A 19324-nucleotide genomic window follows, 5' to 3' on the forward strand; every position below is an offset into this window, starting at 1 on the left:
GCCTTTTCGAGTAACAGAATTTGCGATACGTTTTTTTAATTTCCTCCTCGCTATGTAATTTGCAAATCTTGTCTCCACAGCAGGCCTATTTAAAAACATTTATAGTCTGTCTTCTAGTTGACTTTTATTTCCTGCGTGTTTTTTTCGTTTGTTTTTGTGATGCGCGAAATATGTCACCAGAATTTTTTGCTGTGTTCATTGCGCAACTGGTACTGCCATAACGAATCTCCTTGTGTCTCTATCCCCTCTGATCCGAAGCATATCACGGCATTGTGGCGTATTGATTAAAATGCCTCGATATGCTTCGTACCTTTTTGTATAAACCGCTTTTGTGCCGACACATAATCTAATTATTTCGCCGCGTATGTTGTAAAGCACTTCTTGGCGCTTGAGGGTCCAATGTCAAAAACCTAACTGGAACGCTAGCAAAAGTCTCTCCCGATTTCTGCATTCCTAATTCTTAATGGGATCTGAGTTCAGTTGCTAAGAGGTTACCAAGCCTTGTACTACTGTTCTCGTTGCCTTGCATGAACTAACGAGAAAAACGTTAGGTACAAAATTGTCACCGTACTGCAGGTTGGTTCGTTTTCATCTCCCTCTGGTTGCACCCCAGCATGTCTGCAGGGGTGCATGCTCTTGCCTTTTTATCATAAGGCATAAAAACAGTAAGATCAAAATAGTAAACACCGAAAATGGAGAAATCATGAAGGTCTACTCAAAATACAGCGTCGTGACCCGATTACCTCTAAGTAAAAATGGAAAAATTAAAAAAATGAGAACGAGCAATACTATGGCCCGTGCGATTATACCTCAACAAGGCACACAAAAAACCAACAAAATGCGCTGCCTGGTCGGGCGTGTTCCTCCAAGGCCACCACGAAAACGTAAGGTTGGTGAATCAAAAGAGGGGCTAAGAGTGTTGACGCGAAAGTAGAAAATTATACGAAATCCTTTATTTTTTTTTTGAGCATGATTAACAAAAAACGTAAATTGTGGTGGGATGGGCAATTGTCCAGCTGTACTAGCTTACGAGTTTCCCTAGTGCGAGATGACCTCTGACGATTTGTGCTACTTGACGAGTTCACCTATGACGAGTTGGTTGTGACAGGTTCCCTTGTGACGATTCTCCTAGACTCCACCACCTCTGTTGGGGTCTCACTATCACTGTCGGAACCCCCCTGTTCCAGTCACATAGCACTAATCTTTCAGAAGTTCTTGGCCCAACATTTCTCCAGATGCAAACAGTGTGACCCCAAGGTCCGAGTAGGAGTCGCGGGTAAACCACGTGACTAGAACAATTGTGGGGTACAAGACTCTGGATCACGTAATGATGAACCATGGCGCAAGGGATATATTTTTCAACACTAACCTAAACACGCCGATACACATCTAAGGAATATTGCCCACGGGGTTCGGGTTGGTACTATAGGGGCAAATTCTGTAATATAAACAAGGGGGTCATACATGCTTGAGTGAAATATAAAGACTCAAAAAGTAAAAATAATTTAATAAAACAAAGGTTATCGAAAGCACTGTAAAGGCGCGTCAACATATATAGATAGGTTTTTTTATGTAATGCACGGCAGAGACAATGTAGGAGGAAGGTTACTGCAGGTTAGGTTAATGCGATGGCCAGTTAAACAAAATAAACCCCGAAAATTACAATGCAAGCCGCAAAACCGCACTTTCGATAAAACGGACGTAGGTGGGTCGATAAAACGGCATTCGATAAAACGGCGTTCGATAAAACGGGCATTTTTTCGATAAAACGGCGTTCGATAAAACGGCGTTCGATAAACTGTCTGGGAACCCTTGGAGGGTCATTTCACAGAAATGTGATATAAAACTGAGCCCCATTAAAGTCGAATTCACTGCGATACACAAATGCACTGCTAGGAAGCCTATTCATGGGCCACATATAAGCAGCATGATAGGGAAGTCGGAATGATATGGGCCTTTTATTGGCTACCTTTATAAAAGCCCATGTTATTTGAGCTCTACATAAAAAGCTCGTTAAGATTGGCTTCACTAATATACAGTATTGTATTGCAGCGGAGGCATTTTCAAGCACACTAAAAACAGTTTGATACGAAGATAGGAAGGCCCTAGTGCCAATTACTGAATACATAAAGTTGGCTTCACTAATATACACAAATGTATTACTGTAAAGAAATCTTTAGGCCCAATATCAGCAGTTCGATACTATAGTAGGAAGGCTTCTGTGCCTTTATAAATACCTCCTCAACACTCTACGCATTCCTATCAAATGATATACAAAGTGAGCCCCTTTAAAGTCGGCTTCACTAATTCGCACCAATGCATTCTTGCGAAGACTTTTTTTGTGGCAACATAAGAGGCCTTCTGTAGAAATATGAAGGCTCCAGAACCATTCAATAAGTACCTCCATAAAGCCCCATGTATTCCAACCCAATTAAGTGCTACACATCGGGATCCATTCAAGTCGGATTCATTACTGTACACACATGCATTGCTGAGAAGACATCTTTAAAGGGAAATATGTCCGGTCTAACACGAGAAAGTGAATACGCTAGGGTCTTTAATTAATACCATTTTCTATATGGCAAAATTGCGACCCATGAGTGGTACAGACGAACCGCCGGGTTTCCTCGAATACACCAAATAGGAACGCTCAAGTATTTGAATTTCTGCGACACTTAAGCAGATCTAGTGAATGCAATAGCGTTAGTTTTCGGTTGCCGAACGGGTATGGCAGAGTGTATCTCTTCGCCGCATTCCACCTCTCCGGTGCTATTAGATGCCGAATTTCCGTGGGCGACCACGTTTTACAGCTGCTGTTGAGATAAACGGTCCAGAGACTGTCGTCGTGGATACCGAACTGAGGACATTCGAAGAAAAAAAGTCGCGTTAGAGGGAGCGCGCTCAATTTCCGTACAGTCATGATAAGGTGGCTACCAGAGCACTGCACGGGCCCGGGCTGGCCCAAAAGCCCGGGCCCGACCCGGCCCGCGGGCCGGGCCGGGCCGCCCGAAGTCGATTATCGGCGGGCCTGGGCCGGGCCCGGGCTAAGTGCCGCGGGCCCGGGCCGGGCTCGGGCTCAGTGCCGTGGGCCCGAGCCGGGCTCGGGCTCGACGCCACGGGCCCGGGCCGAACTCGGGCTTGAATTCATAGGCCCGGCCGTTAATAGTTCCGACGTGAAGTGTAGAAGATAGCATAAAATTGAATATTCTGAGTATACTTTTACGCGCTTCTTGATGTTAGTTGTACACATTGTTTTAAAAACGCGTTTTGCTAGGGCTGATAGTCACTATACTGCAACTTTAATGACATTTCATGTACTGCATCAAGATTTTATATTTTCGTGTATAACATATCAAAGATACGGTTACAAGGAATGTCCTAGCGGGGAAGGAATTAATTAAGCCACCCTGGAGCTGTGCACCTATGCCTATGTACGTGTGTTTTAGATGTCGAACCAATCTAAATTAGGCTGCCGTGGCTGGAAATCAAACTCGCGTGGTAGAGAAGCGCCACCGCCTAACAACCACTCTAGGGAAAATATTTTAACGCACGCACATACTCGTGGATTCAAATGGAGAGCAAGAAATTTCATTAACACCAACTTGTGACCGAAACAACCACGTGAAGTTGCCTAGAGTCTGGTCATCAAGGGTGATGGTGCCTCTCGTGTAAGAATACGAGCTATTATTACTCCCATGTGGCGTGAACTGCAGATGGTGTGAGCTAAACTACGTGTACTTTTAAACCCTTATTTTTTGCGTCACAATTCAGGGCGTGCTTGTACAGACTAGATGCTCCGTCTGATTTCCCACTACGAAGACACTCGACCAAATATAATAAACAAATTTTCTTCAACGTCTAAGACCAGGCCTGGTCACACACATGCGGGCCCTCCCTAGGCTCAAAAAAAAAAAAATAGACCGTGCCCGGGCTGGGCGTGGGCTTGAGACGACGGGCCCGGGCCGGGCCTGGGCGTGAGACGACGGGCCCGGGCCGGGCCCGGGCTTGGCTCACTTATGAATGCCCGGGCCCGGGCCGGGCCCGGGCTCGGTGTTACGGGCCCGGGTCGGGCTCGGGCTTCACAAAGCGGGCTCGGGCCGGGCTCGGGCCTTAAAATCAGGCCCGTGCAGTGCTCTAGTGGCTACAGTGGCGCTACCTCCTCCTTATAAGCCCCTACTCCTTATTACACGGTACGCATCTTGTACAACTGTGATCTCTTATTACGCTCACTATCCTTTTGCTTTTGCGTATTTTTTTTTCTTATGTCTGAAACAGGTGGTCAATCACTCCAGCATAGCGAAAACATATTTTGATACTTGCCTGGCTTCTCAAATTCCTCGTTTTCCTCAGTACATGTCGCTAACACACCTTGGTCAACCCTTGGTCAACCCTTGTTAAAGGAGCCATGAAGAGAAAACACAAGTTAGGTTCATCCAAAAGATTGGTTCGTTAGAATCATACTGACACCACTTTTAACATAAACTTCGCTCGAATAAGCTACATAATTAGGAAAAAAAGGAATGGCCATGCGACCCACTAGCTCATTTCCCGGAACAGAACCTATGATGTCATACCAGCCAGCTCAGAGATTGGCGGAGGGTGGTAAAAGCAAACGCAAATTAGGCAGAGCTTATAAGCTTGCCGAACGAGCTATATGGGCTGAAATTTAGGCCACATGCTTTTTAAAGCCGTAAGAATGGTGGGACAAACAGTGGAAGTCACGAAAGCACACGTAAACATAGAAGTACCGGTGCGTACTGCTGTTGGTACCGCACGCACTGTGCTTGGTTTAGCTGCACAGGACTGCGGGGCTTTGGGGTTGTCTCAGACGACACTGGCAGATTGACGCAAGCAACGGTGTCTTACGTGACCATATTTGTCGAGCGAGCACTATGTTTCTCGAAACGATTATTTTCTCCCTGAACAAAAACAAGCCAGCTTTAAAAACGGTCAAAAACACACCAAAGGCAGAAAACGGCTTGCCACGGTATGTTGGCGCAATCTACGTTCACTAACGGTAAACAAGGCTTCCCAATCCCGGCCGGTCTTCCAGTCCGGCCGTGTCCCAATCGGCTGCAGAGAGGTCGGTTCCTGTGATGTCATTGCAGACCACGAAAACGCACGATTCAGCGGGAAAATAAAAATTTTAACTTAAACTAATTAATTTCTCAGTGAATGAAGCATCGTTTGCATTCGTACAAGCGCTGGGGGCACTATAAAACACGAAATCTTTCGAATAACACAAACTTGTATGTTGTCTTCATGGCTCCTTTAACTATGGCGTCGCACAGAGAGAAAGAGAGAAACAAGAGCTGCTTAACGTGGTCGGGTAAGGTCAGCCCTGCTGGCAGAAGGGCTTGCTACCCCAGGTGGGTATGCTTACAGTGATGCGGGGTAAATGTAGGACATTGAGAAGACAGTTGTGAGAAGGCAAACCAAAAACATTGAAAATGAGATGCAGGAAAATGATACAAGGAAATTGGAAGACAAACAAAGTTTGAAGGAGAAACTGCCAAGAAAAACAACAACCAAGAAAAAGAAAAATATTGACATCAGAGGCCGAACAAGCCTGAAAATCAGTGCCCGAACAAGTGATCTTGGATCACTTGCAATGTTTACGAACTAAAGAATGTTTTCTAGTTCAGAGTTCCTCAGGAAGAGAAGGGAAGCTAAGGAAGGATCATCACTGTTGACCCAGGGTACAAAAATGATGGAATTCTAGCCTGCATCACCGTCGCACACGAGACAGGGAGCTAGCTGTAGTTGCTGGCGCAGTGGTGAATCGACGACCGATGCACAGCAACTGCTTTGTATTCTCACACACAGCGCATGTGGGGCACAGTGCCGAATGATGTATTGCCACCGATAATTCGTGGTGTTGGGGACGCGGGCTTTCCTCCCATTCTGCAGTCCCAGCGTTGGATTCCCACGGCTAAGTTTGCCCAATCTTTTTTTGGCCGTACGGACGACTGGCTTCGTGGCCGACCCACTAATGTCGCGGTGCGCCGTCAGGTGTCGCGACCTCCGCCCGAAAACTTGACGGCACGGAACCTCTGAGTGGGCAGCTGGGGTTGCGGAAGGAGGAGGTGGTATGTTGTGTTCGCAGCGAAATGGCAATTGGTGAATCGGACGTGAGCTTCTGAAGGCAGCTGTCATCGACATTGGCCAATTTCCTTGAGCGGGAACTACGTGTACGAGAACTATATTCCGAACTATACACTGTATTCAATTCAAGTTTTTTTCATTTAATTCAAGTTTATTTTTCCCAGAATCAACTGGACCGCTTGGGACGGTTGTGTGACAAACCAGTGTGACACACAGGCGATATAGCAGTAATGAGCCGTCGCGGCACGCCACATTGCTTCCACAGTCAAAGCAGGTCGAAATTAATTCGGAGCAGTCACCTACGCTGCACCTGGTAGCTGCAGGTGCAGCTTTGGCGCGTAATTAAAGAACTCAAGATTTTAACGTGACTCTCCTAGATATACACGCCAGCGAAGACGACAAAGGCATCGACGCTAGCATGTTCGAGGCACCCACACTGTGAACCAAGTTTGTCTGGGCCCCGCAAGGCAAACCACAACGAAAGCTGGTAATATCATATGGGCTGAATTTGGTATCTGAATGGGTTGAAAACAACGCCAAGCTCGACTGGACAATGGGGGAAAACCCGACGCTCACTTCTTTCCCCTTGCCATATTTCTGGGCTCTCGTTGCCTACAGTTGTTAAATATATGTCATGAACTGCACAATAGACGCTATTATAGCCCGATTGTGTGGAACAGAATGGCGCATTTGTTGATTATCTGCTCATTACATCAGCGCTTCTTTCATGCAGTGTTTGCGCCATCTGTGGTATGTCTCTGCAGACATGCAGATATTTGCGACTATTGCCCTACCACTGACAATGCTTCTGAAACGGTGAGTTGCTCTGCCGTATTAAAATGAATAGGAACACATTGTTGTCAGACCTATGATGTGACTCTGCCTCTCTTTTGCACCCGTTTCATTTCACACCCCTTCTTGTTCTTCAGAAATCGAAGAGTTGGTTTTTCCGCGGCTGCTGTGATCTCAGTTGCATTCGCAACATTAGCCGCGGTGCAGACTTACAACTGGCACCTATTTCACGCCATCACGTTTGGCAACAGCGATGTAAGGTATTTACTAGACTGACATTTCGAAGGCAATGCGGTGAGTCCAAAAACCTCAACAATAAATCCGTAGGTCGGAGCAACGTGATGAAAAATGGCCCTGTATACCTTCTCTTTGTTATGCCCCCTTCAGTATTTTTCTGTGGCCAACATATTTTTGGAAACTGAGGGCGAGTTTATTGCGTGGTCCTTTTTACTTACATATTTTAACATTGGGATTTTAAGCAGAGTTAGTTAGCATCACCACTCCTATCATTTGCAGTCTGCATGAAGAAGAAGTGTGTAGGCAAACAATTTTTCTTAATACCAGCACTGGTGGAAAGGTTTGTACATGTATAGGTGAGCGGGAAGAAAAATTTGGATACAATTCAAGAAAAACGTCAGTAAATAACCGACGAAGAAAGTGTTGTTTTTGTGTAAAATACACATTGGAACGGGATTTACGGGTGAAAACCCAAAAAATGATGTATACCCTTGCATCTAGGCTAAAAGCTAGCAAAAAGAGGCCATATAACTGCACAACACGAACAAAGAAAAAAAGGGGGTGGAGCGGGGGAGGTGTTGAGTCAGTTGAGTTCAAGTGGTGCTAATATCTGTGACGGGTTGTTTATGGCCGCCTATACCCGCCAACGGCTCCCGGTTGACGTTGAAATGTTGAGAAGAGAAAAAAAAAGATCAGAAGATACATAAGCATTTTTATGGGTTGTGAATGCGAAAGCATTAACACCCGACTGAATGCCTGAGACACTTTGCTTCTGTCCTCACGCTGTCGGAGGGCTTCGTCCTGGGGCCGCTTGGGACGGCTTGCTTCGAGATCTACTTCCGTCTTAATGCTGTCGAATGGCTTCGGTCTGTCTTCTGCGCGTTGGGCTGGTGCTCATTCCTGCTAGCGGGTAATGGGAGAGTTGATGACGATGGTGAATTTCGCTGGCTCTCTTCACTTGTTTGGCTGGCTCTATGTCAGTTTCAGTTTCAGTTTATTCAAGACAATCCTCATTACAAGTTTGTCTTGGGTGACGTGGCTAAAGGCAGAATTAACGCCTGACGGGGCCACGACACCCATTCAGCAACTGGAGACAGCCCATCATGCTGTGCACTAACTGTGAGCATAAAAAAAATTGACAACGAAAGCAAATTGCTCAACTACGCACAAAATATGCCGATACACTACAACAGTAACACAGCGAGAAATCCCTTTTGAGAACATGCACGCAATAAAGAGTTATATGTACCATTATATATATTATATACCATAATATACCATAATATACCATAATAGTGAAAAATCAAAGTAATTTACACAAACAAGTCAAAAACTAAACAGACAAGCAGAACAGAAATCACAAAGGACCATAAGGTGACCCCACAGTTAGGAGGTTTTCATTCGATATAAACCAGACAAAACAGAACAGTACTAAATCAATTTTCCGCAATGAAGACAGCTTCCATAGTTTTTTAAAACTATGTTTTGAAACATAGGTATGTAAGAGGTCTAAGATCACAGGGTACTGATTCAGTAACCAGGGTATTTGAGAAACCAATCGCTGCTCCCCATAACCTGTCCTTGAATACGGTTTCGCGATTAAGTTTGTACTTAATTCATATGGGCTTTGGGGTTTATGAAACTTAGTGTTAAATTTATGTTTGTCACATTGGTACTTACGATATATTTCTAAAGACAGCCGATACCTATATAGTTTCCTGATATTTGGTATCCAATTTACCTCGAAGTAGGGCATACAACTCTCCGGGAGCAATATGTTATCTATAGCCCGCACCACCCGTTTTTGTAACGAAAAAAGGTAGTTCAAGTTGTCTGTGCTGTAGTGGAACACACAAAGCTACAGTAACTTAGTCGAGAATGGACAAGTGCATATTAAATCTGCCGTTTAATTTTATTCGGAACATAATTTCGCAGTCTATTCAGTGCCCCTACTGCTCGAGAAAGGTCTTTCCGCAAGGCGTCTACATGTGGCGTCCAGGACAAGGTTTCGTTAAACAGAACACCCAAATATCGAATTGTTTGTGATTGGCCGACATAGGTATTCTTGAATTTTAGGCTGAAGTTGGCGGGTACAGCCTGTCATCTAGATCTGAAAAGTAGGTATTTTGTTTTTGCGGTGTTTAGCTGTAATTTGTTAGCTGTAAGCCACGTATTCAAGCCAGACAACCAATTGTTAGCACACGTGAAAGGTTCATCAGTGTCCACGCCTGAAAAAAATACGTTGGTGTCGTCTGCGTATAGGCCAAATTTAGCATTCCCTTGTATATTCACAATGGCATTAATATATAATAAAAACAATATAGGCCCAAGTATTGACCCTTGAGGGACTCCATATTTAATTGCTGCTATCTCGGAGTTGTGACCGTTTACTACCGGATATTGTGTTCTTGAAGACAAATAACTTTTTAGAAACGACCATGCAGTGCCCCGGATGAAAAAAACAAGGAAGCTGTTTCAGTAGTATGTCGTGTTGAACGCTGTCAAACGCTTTTTTTTTCAAGTCTAGAAATATGCCCAGTGTTAAGCCTTTTTCTCAATATTTTAAATAATGTCTTTTTTAATAGCAAGTAAAGCCGACTCGAGTGATTTATTTTTTGTGAAACCATATTGCTCCTTTTTCATTAAGTTATTTGAAGTCAAGAACCCCACGATTCTTTTATTTATAATTTTTTCAACTATTTCTGGACATATCGAGAGCACGGAGATCGGTCGATAGTTGTTTAAATCGTCTGGTGGGCCCCCTTTATGGATAGCATCTATTCGCGGCAGTTTCATTTTATCCGGGAAATTGTCAGTGGAAAGAATAAGATTAGTTAAGTGCGCCAGTGGTATGCTCACTATAGAACTGACAGCTTTTAACGGTCGCGGCTTTATCTCATCTGCGCCGGAAGAACATCCACCTTTAAGAGACAAAATTTCGCTAATTATTTCATGCTCATCTGTCGGGTACATATATACTGTGTTGAAACAATTTCAGGTGATAAAGTTTTCGCGCGGTATTTGTACTACCTGGTGTTGTGGACATCCAACAGCTGCAAAGTGATCATAAGACAAATTTGCGACATCAGCACCGGATAAGCCTTGTGGTTGGGAGTTAAACTGTCTTGTCACCGCACTTTTTGACGTTATTTCGTGAACAGTTTTCCATACTAAACCCGCATCTACTGTCGCTCCAGAGAATGTCTCCATGCAATAATCGTATTTTGCTTTTTTAACATCTTTATTTAACTTATTTCGCTCTTTTTTCAACTTCACTAGGTCGCTCTCTCTTCTGGGGTTTAGAAAATTTTTCAATAGCCCATTTCTGTGTTTTATTCGTTCATACAGTTCTGCGGAAATCCATGGTTGGCGTCGTATTCCACATTGATTAATTACTTTGAGTGGGAAGGACGCGTTATAATCAGGAAGGAAATACGACAGAAAGGTTTCATAGCAAGTGTTCGCATCTGTACATTGTATGACGTTGTCCCATTCCAAACATGAGACACGGTCAACAAACGCCTTAACACTATGTTCTGTTATACTTCTTCCCAAAACTTTTTTGCCTAGACATCGACGGTTTCTTCGAAGGAAGTAAGCAGTAAATTTGTAGGTGATCACTGATACTGAATCCAAGCGTACCTGATAGGATATTGTCACGGGGAAAACTAGTAATGCAGAGATCTCAGATTGTTTGGGAGTTCGAAGTTATTCTTGTTAGGGCATTAATCGCATTGTGACAATCATATGATTTCAACAGCTCTTCAAAAGTTAGATAGGTTTGATTTTGTGGGCAGATATTTATGTTGAAATTACCGATAAAAGCTATATGAAGTTTTAATTCAATACCAGCCTCAACAAGTTTTTCAAAAGGTTGGAAAAAAATCCCTCACTGATCCAGATGGGGTGCGGTACATCACAGCAATGAGTACATCGTAGCATCTGATGGCAATACACTCAAAGTTGTCATCGCTTATTTTGAAGTCTGCAAGTACTTGATAAGGAACGTCTGACCGGACATATATAGCGACACCTCACCACGTTTGTGTGCCCGGCAAGCTGTTATACAGTCATAACCCGAAAATAATACGCAATCATCGTCGCCCATAAACCAGGTTTTACCGAAGCGTAATACGTGAAAGGAATAATTTAAATCGGACAAAAACAAGTCAACCTCATCACCTCTGTTTCTGAGGCTCCTGGTATTTAAATGAAAAAGAGAAAAACGTTTTTCATGCTTTGATAAATTAACATCAAAAGAAAAATTTGAATGTTGCGGCATCCTTTGTACCTAAGACAACCAAGTCAACGTGAGAGTACGGGAAGGCCATTACGACATTCCCAGTTTGGCCAGATCCTCCTCTCTTCGAATAGCGATGGATGGTTCACCAGATCGTTTTCTTAGCAACACCTTTCCATTAGAATGCCAAGCGTACGCATAACCCTTTCTTTGAGTCGTTTCGGCAGAACGCATATGGATGCGTTCTGCCGCTCCTTCCTCCGTCTGCGGTATACTGACGTGGACGGCCGCCCGTCACGTCTATAGAGTTTAGGTTCACGCTATGAAATGCCTTGCGCTGTGTGAAACTTCCCATACAGGTGTGTCAGGATTCATTTGACGGCTTCAGACGCCGACGCTTTATCGCTCAATGGCCCATTCAATGTTCCCGCATTAAAGGAAATTTAAATTAAAGAAAAGCGACAAGCACTCGCCTGCTTACCACATGTCTGCCACGCAGTAATTGGCGGAAATTGCCCATGGCTTCACCACCAATGATTACGTCCTATTGTAAAGCGGTTTAGGTCTCCTAACTCCTGTCTTTCCGGAGTTTTGACTTTTTTCTGCTAGTTCGCGTGCCCACATTTGCACTGCCATATCATACAAACTCGTGTTATCAGGCGAGGCTAACAATCATCTGCGCCATATTTACGCGATTAAACAAGTCCGTATCGCGCGCTCCTTCAAGTAACCTTCGTAGGAATGTCGTTTAATTTTAACAGCGGAGCTGTTGTTACTGGCCGCAAGTTCGCCTTTGCAGGAAAAATACCAAGAAAATACTCAGCTCTCGTGAGCGTGTGCCTTGCGGCGACCGCCGAGCGGCCTCGGCACGCGCAGTGGCTTTAGCAAAAAAAGAAACACACCATTGCTGTCATCAAGCGCTACCACGCATGTAAAAGTAAAAAAAAAAAACTCTAGCGCTAATGCTAAAGATGAAAGGACACCCTGCTTGGGAGAAGTCACCACAGCCACCGCATTCTCTAGAAGCCATGCTCACCTACAACCGCTTCGTCATTCAAGTCTTGCGCGTGAGTGCAAGCATTCCTGAATTTCTTTCTTGTTGTTGTGTTTAGGAGATTTGCAGATACTCTGGAGTACATCCACTTCAAGCCATTCGTCCACATTCCAACGTATGTTTGCGGGGTCGTGTGCGGCTCTGTCGCCCGAAACCTGAAGGTGACGTCACTGCGACAGGTATCTATTAATCGTACATGTGCGCAGTAGAAGCCGAGCTTTAGTGTAGATCGCCCATCTACACGGCTTGATAGAGCTGCTAACTGATATTCAAGCTTTTTCCACATAAGTCATCAGGTTTGTAATCGAAAAGTTAACATATATCCGACCACTCTTCAGACATCCAAATAAGTCGAATATATACGTAAGGTAGTGCTGCCATTCGTTATACTAAAAAACTGAAACGCAGTCGAACGCGGGAGCAACAATTAAACGGCCATGATTAATCATTTTGATTTAAACTGCCAGACTTAGCCTTATGTAACCCGCATCAAGGGCTACCAAAAAAAGTTTCAAATTATTGTTTACGAATTCCTTCATTAGAACCAAATCCAACAAAAACTGCATTTCGCTGAGGTCAGCGCGCAGCAAGTAAAATGAACCCAGTGGCTCTTCACGAAAGAGCAATACCGAACATACAATGCGTGTCCGTGTCATCGCCTCTCCCATCTTAGCCCTGCAGAAAGCCCCACTTAGTTAATTTGCCCTGTAGAAAGCCCACTTGGTTACTTTATACAGTAGTGCTATGGTTCACATAAGCTAGCTTTGTCGCTTGCCGGTGCACATGCGACTCAAATGCTCTAGTCATACGCCATAACATAGGCGCTGTGTTATTTTGAACAATTTTTAAACCAGTTTATTTTGGAAAACCGTATACAATTTTTGCTTCCTGATTCTGCAGGGGCATCTAAAGTATCTGAAGGTTCCGTTTTTTGTTCTTAACGATCGAGCGTGCCCACAAAGTCAGCTGCGTGCGCCAGAGATATGCTACTGATGATGACGATTGATGATTGCTATTGGTTTCCCCTTTGTAACGGTGTGATGACGTGTCATCTTACCAAAAAGGAATAATATATATATGTTTTATACTCTTGGCTTAATACTAGCGCTCCTTAGGGCAGGCACAAAAAGCTTATTGGGCACAAAATACTTTTTTTTCCTGTTACAGGTGGTAACTGTCCTAGGCAATATTCCCCTCTCTGCTTTTCGTCCACCAGCATTCTAATCTTCTTTTCGTCACCTCCACAGCCTTGAAGTTAACTTTCTCGGTGCTAATGACCTCGCGAGCTCTTACCTCACCTCGAACTCACATAAGCTTTTTGTACCTCAGCATACCCCAATAGCTACGATTAATGCTTAAGTCCGCTTTAGCAGGCGCACATTACCATTCGTTGAACATCGGCCAACTTGTGTCTACCTCATCTCCCCTAGATCATAGCTCGAACGCTAGTCTGCTCAACCTCAATCAAGTCTATAGATAATTTGGATTCTGCCATTTACAGTTATTTCTAAATTTATTTCCGAGTGCATAAATAACTTATGTACCTGGTATGCACGCACCATATTTTACAATGCGTGCTATCATAAACCAGGCCCGTTCAATAATATTTTGTTCAATGGGTCACCATAAATGTTTGTGTTAATATTCTCGTGTGCGTTGCATACCGCTTTATGGGTCTTATGGTGGTCCACACCATTCATTGAGTGTAGAGTCGTTTTGCATTTTCTGCTGTAAGTTTGCTTTGAACAATTTTGTCGCTCCGGTTTAGGCAGCATGAATGAAAGTCCGCGCTTTCTCAGATATGACGATCCATATTCCCCAAGTTTGCCTTGTACCATTTAGAAGATGTACACAAGATACATATACGCTATGTATTATTCTTTTCGATAACCTTCAGGTCTCAGGTAAACGCATGACGGTTTTTTTAGTGGCCTTTCAAGCATCGGTTTTCTCCTAAACCACAAAGCGTTATTTTACGTTCGTAATCAATTTCAGACCTCAAAACATCATTTGAGTACAATTTTGACGGTGACTAATTCCCATATAATGGTGTAGCACAGGCCGAGGCATTGCTTCTAGATTAAGCAGATATTTTACAGCGTCATCTGTTGACGGCAAGCTTTGGACCATCATGGTGGATGTGACCGCAACACGCGCATTCTCTTGTCGATAATATCTTCGTGGACGTCGTCTCCATCGGGCCTGTCGAATTCTCCAAAGAGCTAAACGTATACAACCAAGCTAAATCTGAACAAACAATCAACGAAAAATAGCTATCGCTTTATTCGAAGTGTCCTTTATAACGAAGCCGGCAGGGGCCCCCAGGATTTCTTTATAACGGGGTTTACTGTGTACACACACGCGCACATGAACCTTGAAGATGGTGGGGAAACAAAAGAAAAAGAAAACTGGACAAATATCTGTGCGTTGCCGACAATCTCTCGAATGGAGTCAAAATTCGGTCACCGCATTAGCTAGCATAGTAAAAGTCCCGCCAAGTAGTTGTTTTCAGCTGCCCGCTTTTGCATACTTCGAAATCTTGTTTGGCGAAAACAACGAGGCCCTTCTTCTGGCGCCTCCTGATGTCGCTGGATGCAGCTGAGCGAGAACTTTCGTTGTCAAACAGGCTTTGTTTCTTTTTAGGGAACGCAAGTTCTCCTTTGGCTCCTGTCCGCTGGCTTTCTCAGCTTTGTCATGTTCATCACGATACCATGGAATGCTGGCCACTACCCTCCTGACGCCATCAGCGCCCTGTACGGTGGCTTTCACCGACTGGTATGGGCCATTGGGCTCTGCTGGCCCTTCCTTGCCTGTGCAAGTGGAAAAGGAGGTGCGTGGTAGACGTTTTACAGTGGCAGTGATTAATACGAGCGGTGACTTCTGGTAGCGTGCATACCGCCACAAGTGTGTCAACCTAAAGGTACCCTAATCGCTAGATAAGTGTTTTCTTCCCTTGTCTAAATGAGAATTTTCGCCACCATTCAATGGTGCTTTGACGTAGCTTTTTGCCTCTGACGTAGCCTCTCTGACGCAGCTGGCACTTAATACTACAGCGCCGCTATTGGCTGGTTCCATCAAACGCTGCAGCCAGGCAGCGTTTCCGGCTCTCCGGAAAGCCGCCATGGTTTAGGCGGTTCGGGTGGCGTCTAAGAGAGCGATACTCCGGCATGACGTATCTTTATAGGGACGAATGCCGATCATCACCGTCCGTCACACGAGCTCAGCTCGGTTTGTTGATATAGCGCGTCGTTTACAAGATATGAATAACGCTGAAAAAGACGGAGCGTCTTCTGCAGGCGCAAATGCTACGCGCGCGACCGCGGCAAGCATCTGCCTGCACGGTGGACAAGGACCGCGCGCGGATCGGGGCACAGCGCCTCAGCTAATACTCGTCGCCGCTCACCAGATTCGGACTATTGCTCAAAACCACTTTACAAATGCGTGAGAGGGGGTGATAATTGGGTGAAAGATTGTGCTGGGGATCGTCCACCTTAAACAGCGCTTGACAACACGACGACGAGGAAGAGGGGACACAAGACGGCGCTGGGGATCTGGGGATCGTCGTCGGCGCAATTTCATAAAACGGTGAACAAATAACTGCGCCGGTGCTAATCTTTTCTGCGTGACCCGGCATTAGTTCGCCGCGACAGCGTCACATGCAAGAAACGCAAGTGGACCGCTAGTCGTAGGTGAAAATCTTCAGTTATTGACATGAGCCAGCATGTTGTTTTGCGGCCCCCCTATCTGACCTTCAAACACTCGTTTCCCCTATGCTGCATGGCCGACGCGAAAAGCAGTGCCGCGCAGTCACTAGTACGCGGAGCATGCGCGCCGTCCGCTAAAAGGAAAAGCCAGATGACCACCGAGCAGAGCCAATGGCGGCGCGTACCTCGGAGCGCAAGAGCCCTGACAAGTGCCTCTACGTTGTTTTGCTCCTTGCTTATCAGCTCGTAGCATCCACAGAACTTTGAGGCGCGATGAAAGGGAGAAAGATCCAGGCCTTACAGCCTTCGCTACCCTGTTTAGGGACCCTTTACAACCATTCTCGCTGGCCGGTGTTACGAATCGGCCAGCGCCGCCGTACCTTCCCGCATCACTCCTCGGCTGTGCGGCGAAGCCACTGCGTGCGCCTTTCAGCCGTCAGGCGCCAGCATGTTCATTCAAGTTTCGACAAGCCGGGCCAGACGCCTCGCTTTCAACGCGTTTCAAACTTGGACGGTTGCCGGCCGGGCGGGGCACGTTTCAACGCGCTTCAAACTCCGGCGGTTGCCAGCGGCACGTCGAGACTTGTTCAAGGACACAGAGGCCCCGCGATCTCAGCGGAGTCCTCCTCTTTCCCCTCTCTCGGACTCAACGTGCGCCGAGGCTACCGACTGTCACGAACTCTGGAAAGAGCGTTGTGTGTGTCTGTGACGTTCGTGGCGTGTTGCCGCTTGTTGGCGTTTTGACCGTTACGGCTTTTGGGTATAAATAGAAGCCGCCCAAGCGCTGTAATTCATTCCTGTTTGAGCAGCGAATTCATGCTGTCGCTGTGCTCGAGTCCTGTATTGTAACCTCGCCCGTCGGGGCATTGTTTTTTTTGCCTTCGGCTCACCTCTCGCTATGAAGTAAACAGTTACGTTGGCCTACGGCTTTTGGACTTCTTCACGGCTGCAACAGCGGCTGGCCGCTCGCATCATACACGCTACCACTCGTATGTCGGAGGCCACGGAGCTCGGATCGGGTGCCCCCCGCCCGGTCCCAACACCGGCGAGCCGGCGAGCAGTGATCTAATCACAGCGGCAGCCCCTCGGCGTGGCGGGTAAAGCAGCGCCTCTGGTACAAAATCTAAATTATATGAATGTGATTGCAAGAAGGTGTAAACCCATCCCAACTCCTCTCCACTCAGCTCCTCTGCCCATGCATGACCATGTCGACCTCGCTATCTGTGAGGGTCACTGACGACATGCTTAATTGCCGTGGAGCCCTGAAACTCACGGAGGCTTGCTGATCATTGCCATCATTACCGCCGGTGCCCCGCGTTCCAGATTTTTCTAAGACAAGTGTAATCGGCAGCGCAAATAAAAAGATCGAAAGGGAGATTTCGGAAGCCTTCGCATTATGAAAACAGATGATTTTACAAGCATGGCGTCAGTAACCCTCACAATGGTCGAGATATTGACGCACGCGCCGAGGGGCTGAGAGGAGAGGGGTTATGATGGGTTTGCCCCTTATTTTTATTACATTCATATCATTTATATTTTGTACAGAGATGCTTTCTGTATGTTAGTGTGTGTTGTGAAGAATTAAATCAGTTGTTAGTTCGCGCATCGTCCTGTCTGTGTGTTGTTCACTTTCTGTTTAAGTCCTAATTCAGCGCGATACAGCAGTAGAAATAGGGGCAAGGAGCATAGGGCGCGAAACTACAAGTAGCAGTACCTTATCTTCTTTGGCTTGAGGAAAGCGCACCGAGGGGTAAGCGGACATCAAACTGTTTAACTCGGTCTCTTGGGCAAGGATCTACTAATTTCCATTTGAGATGTTGCCCATAAAAAAAATTAGTGCCTTTCCACTCTGTGAAGAAGGATGACCTGCGAAGCTGGACGCGGTCCACCGAGGGCACGAAACAAAACACGTTTGTTTATTATTTGCTATTAAGAATACTTCCTAGCCAATTACATGAACGAAACTTGGAAGGACACGAGCTTTAGTCTCGCGGACAAACATGTAGCAGTCTGTTTCACTTGCACGTCGTAGGTATCTCACTGATTGTGTAGCACACCAAACCAATCCGATTGACTACTGAGACGACACCCGACAGGTAGCATTGGGCCGTTTGACGTTCACGTTTAAACCTTCCTCCAGCACAACGGGGCATGTCATCAATAAGCGTATGAAACCTGCAACTTCCCGTGCACGCCCACCCCCGCCTTCCAACCCGTGCACACCGGCAACTGGTTATGTGAGCGTGCTTAGAAGTGAAAGAAACCATCGAAAATGTAGCTCTTAAAGCCCTTTAAGTTAAACAGTAACATTGGCCCACGTCGGCGTTTCAAGGACAAGTTCTCGTTCATCCTGGAGGAATTTGCAGCCACTCGACGAGGTGGAACTTGAGGCGAAAACCACGGAGGTAGCAGCTTTCCGTTGTTTTCGCGCCTTCTCGTGCTTATGTTCGGGCCGACATTATTCAATTCCCCCTCTTCCTCCAAGCGAACGATAAGCGTCTGCCCCATAGTGAGCTAAACCTGTAGGGCCTCGAGCTTTATTCTAGCGGACAAACATAGGGCTGTCCGTTTCCCTACCCCGTCGTGGGTATCTTACTGTCTGTGTAACACGCCAGCCCAGACCCGAACCGCTCGACTACGGAGGACAGCTGACAGGGCGAATTGAGCCATGAGACTTCCATGTTTAACTCTCCCACCAGCAAAACGGTCATCTCATCGGTAGCGTCATGAAGCGCAGCTGTGTGTTCACGCCCCACTCTTCCACGCCAAACTCGTCCCCGCATAAACCGGGAAACAGTGATGGGCGCATGCTTAGGCGTGAGATACACCGGCGAAAATGTCCCTCGGGAAGCCTTTTAAACTGAACAAGAATTATGGGCTCTCGCCGGCGGTGCAACCGGGCAAGTAGGTCGTCGACCGGGAGGGTATCGCTACTGCGTGGGCGAAGCGGGATTTGAGGCGGCAACGGCGGCGGCGGCTTTCGGTCGTTTTTACGCCCGTTCGCGTTTCTATGTATTCTCTGCAATCATCTGATAACGGCGCTACCGCCGTTGTACGGCGATTGTGCAACTTGTGAAAGAGTCATCCACTGTGGCGAGGGGAAAAACAATTATGATTAGAACGGTCGGAGGTGATGAGCAGGAGCCCCGGAGCGGCGCCGATTAAAGCGGCTTCACTGGAATGAAAACTGGG

At 46.0% G+C, this 19324-nt stretch overlaps 1 protein-coding gene across 1 annotated transcript in view; it reads left to right on the forward strand.

Moving 5' to 3' along the window:
- Positions 1 to 19324, forward strand: part of LOC144143398 (nose resistant to fluoxetine protein 6-like) — a 70328-nt gene that overhangs the window by 38082 nt on the left and 12922 nt on the right. Inside the window, exons 10-13 of the mRNA XM_077675161.1 lie at positions 6839 to 6921; positions 7035 to 7157; positions 12487 to 12607; positions 15072 to 15258. Of these exons, the coding sequence (XP_077531287.1) occupies positions 6839 to 6921; positions 7035 to 7157; positions 12487 to 12607; positions 15072 to 15258 (514 nt within the window). The remainder of the gene's footprint in view (positions 1 to 6838; positions 6922 to 7034; positions 7158 to 12486; positions 12608 to 15071; positions 15259 to 19324) is intronic.

Source organism: Haemaphysalis longicornis, unplaced genomic scaffold (genome assembly GCF_048455015.1).
Source record: "Haemaphysalis longicornis isolate Haplotype H1 unplaced genomic scaffold, Haemaphysalis longicornis Haplotype H1 scaffold_1, whole genome shotgun sequence".
Taxonomy (NCBI): domain Eukaryota; kingdom Metazoa; phylum Arthropoda; class Arachnida; order Ixodida; family Ixodidae; genus Haemaphysalis; species Haemaphysalis longicornis.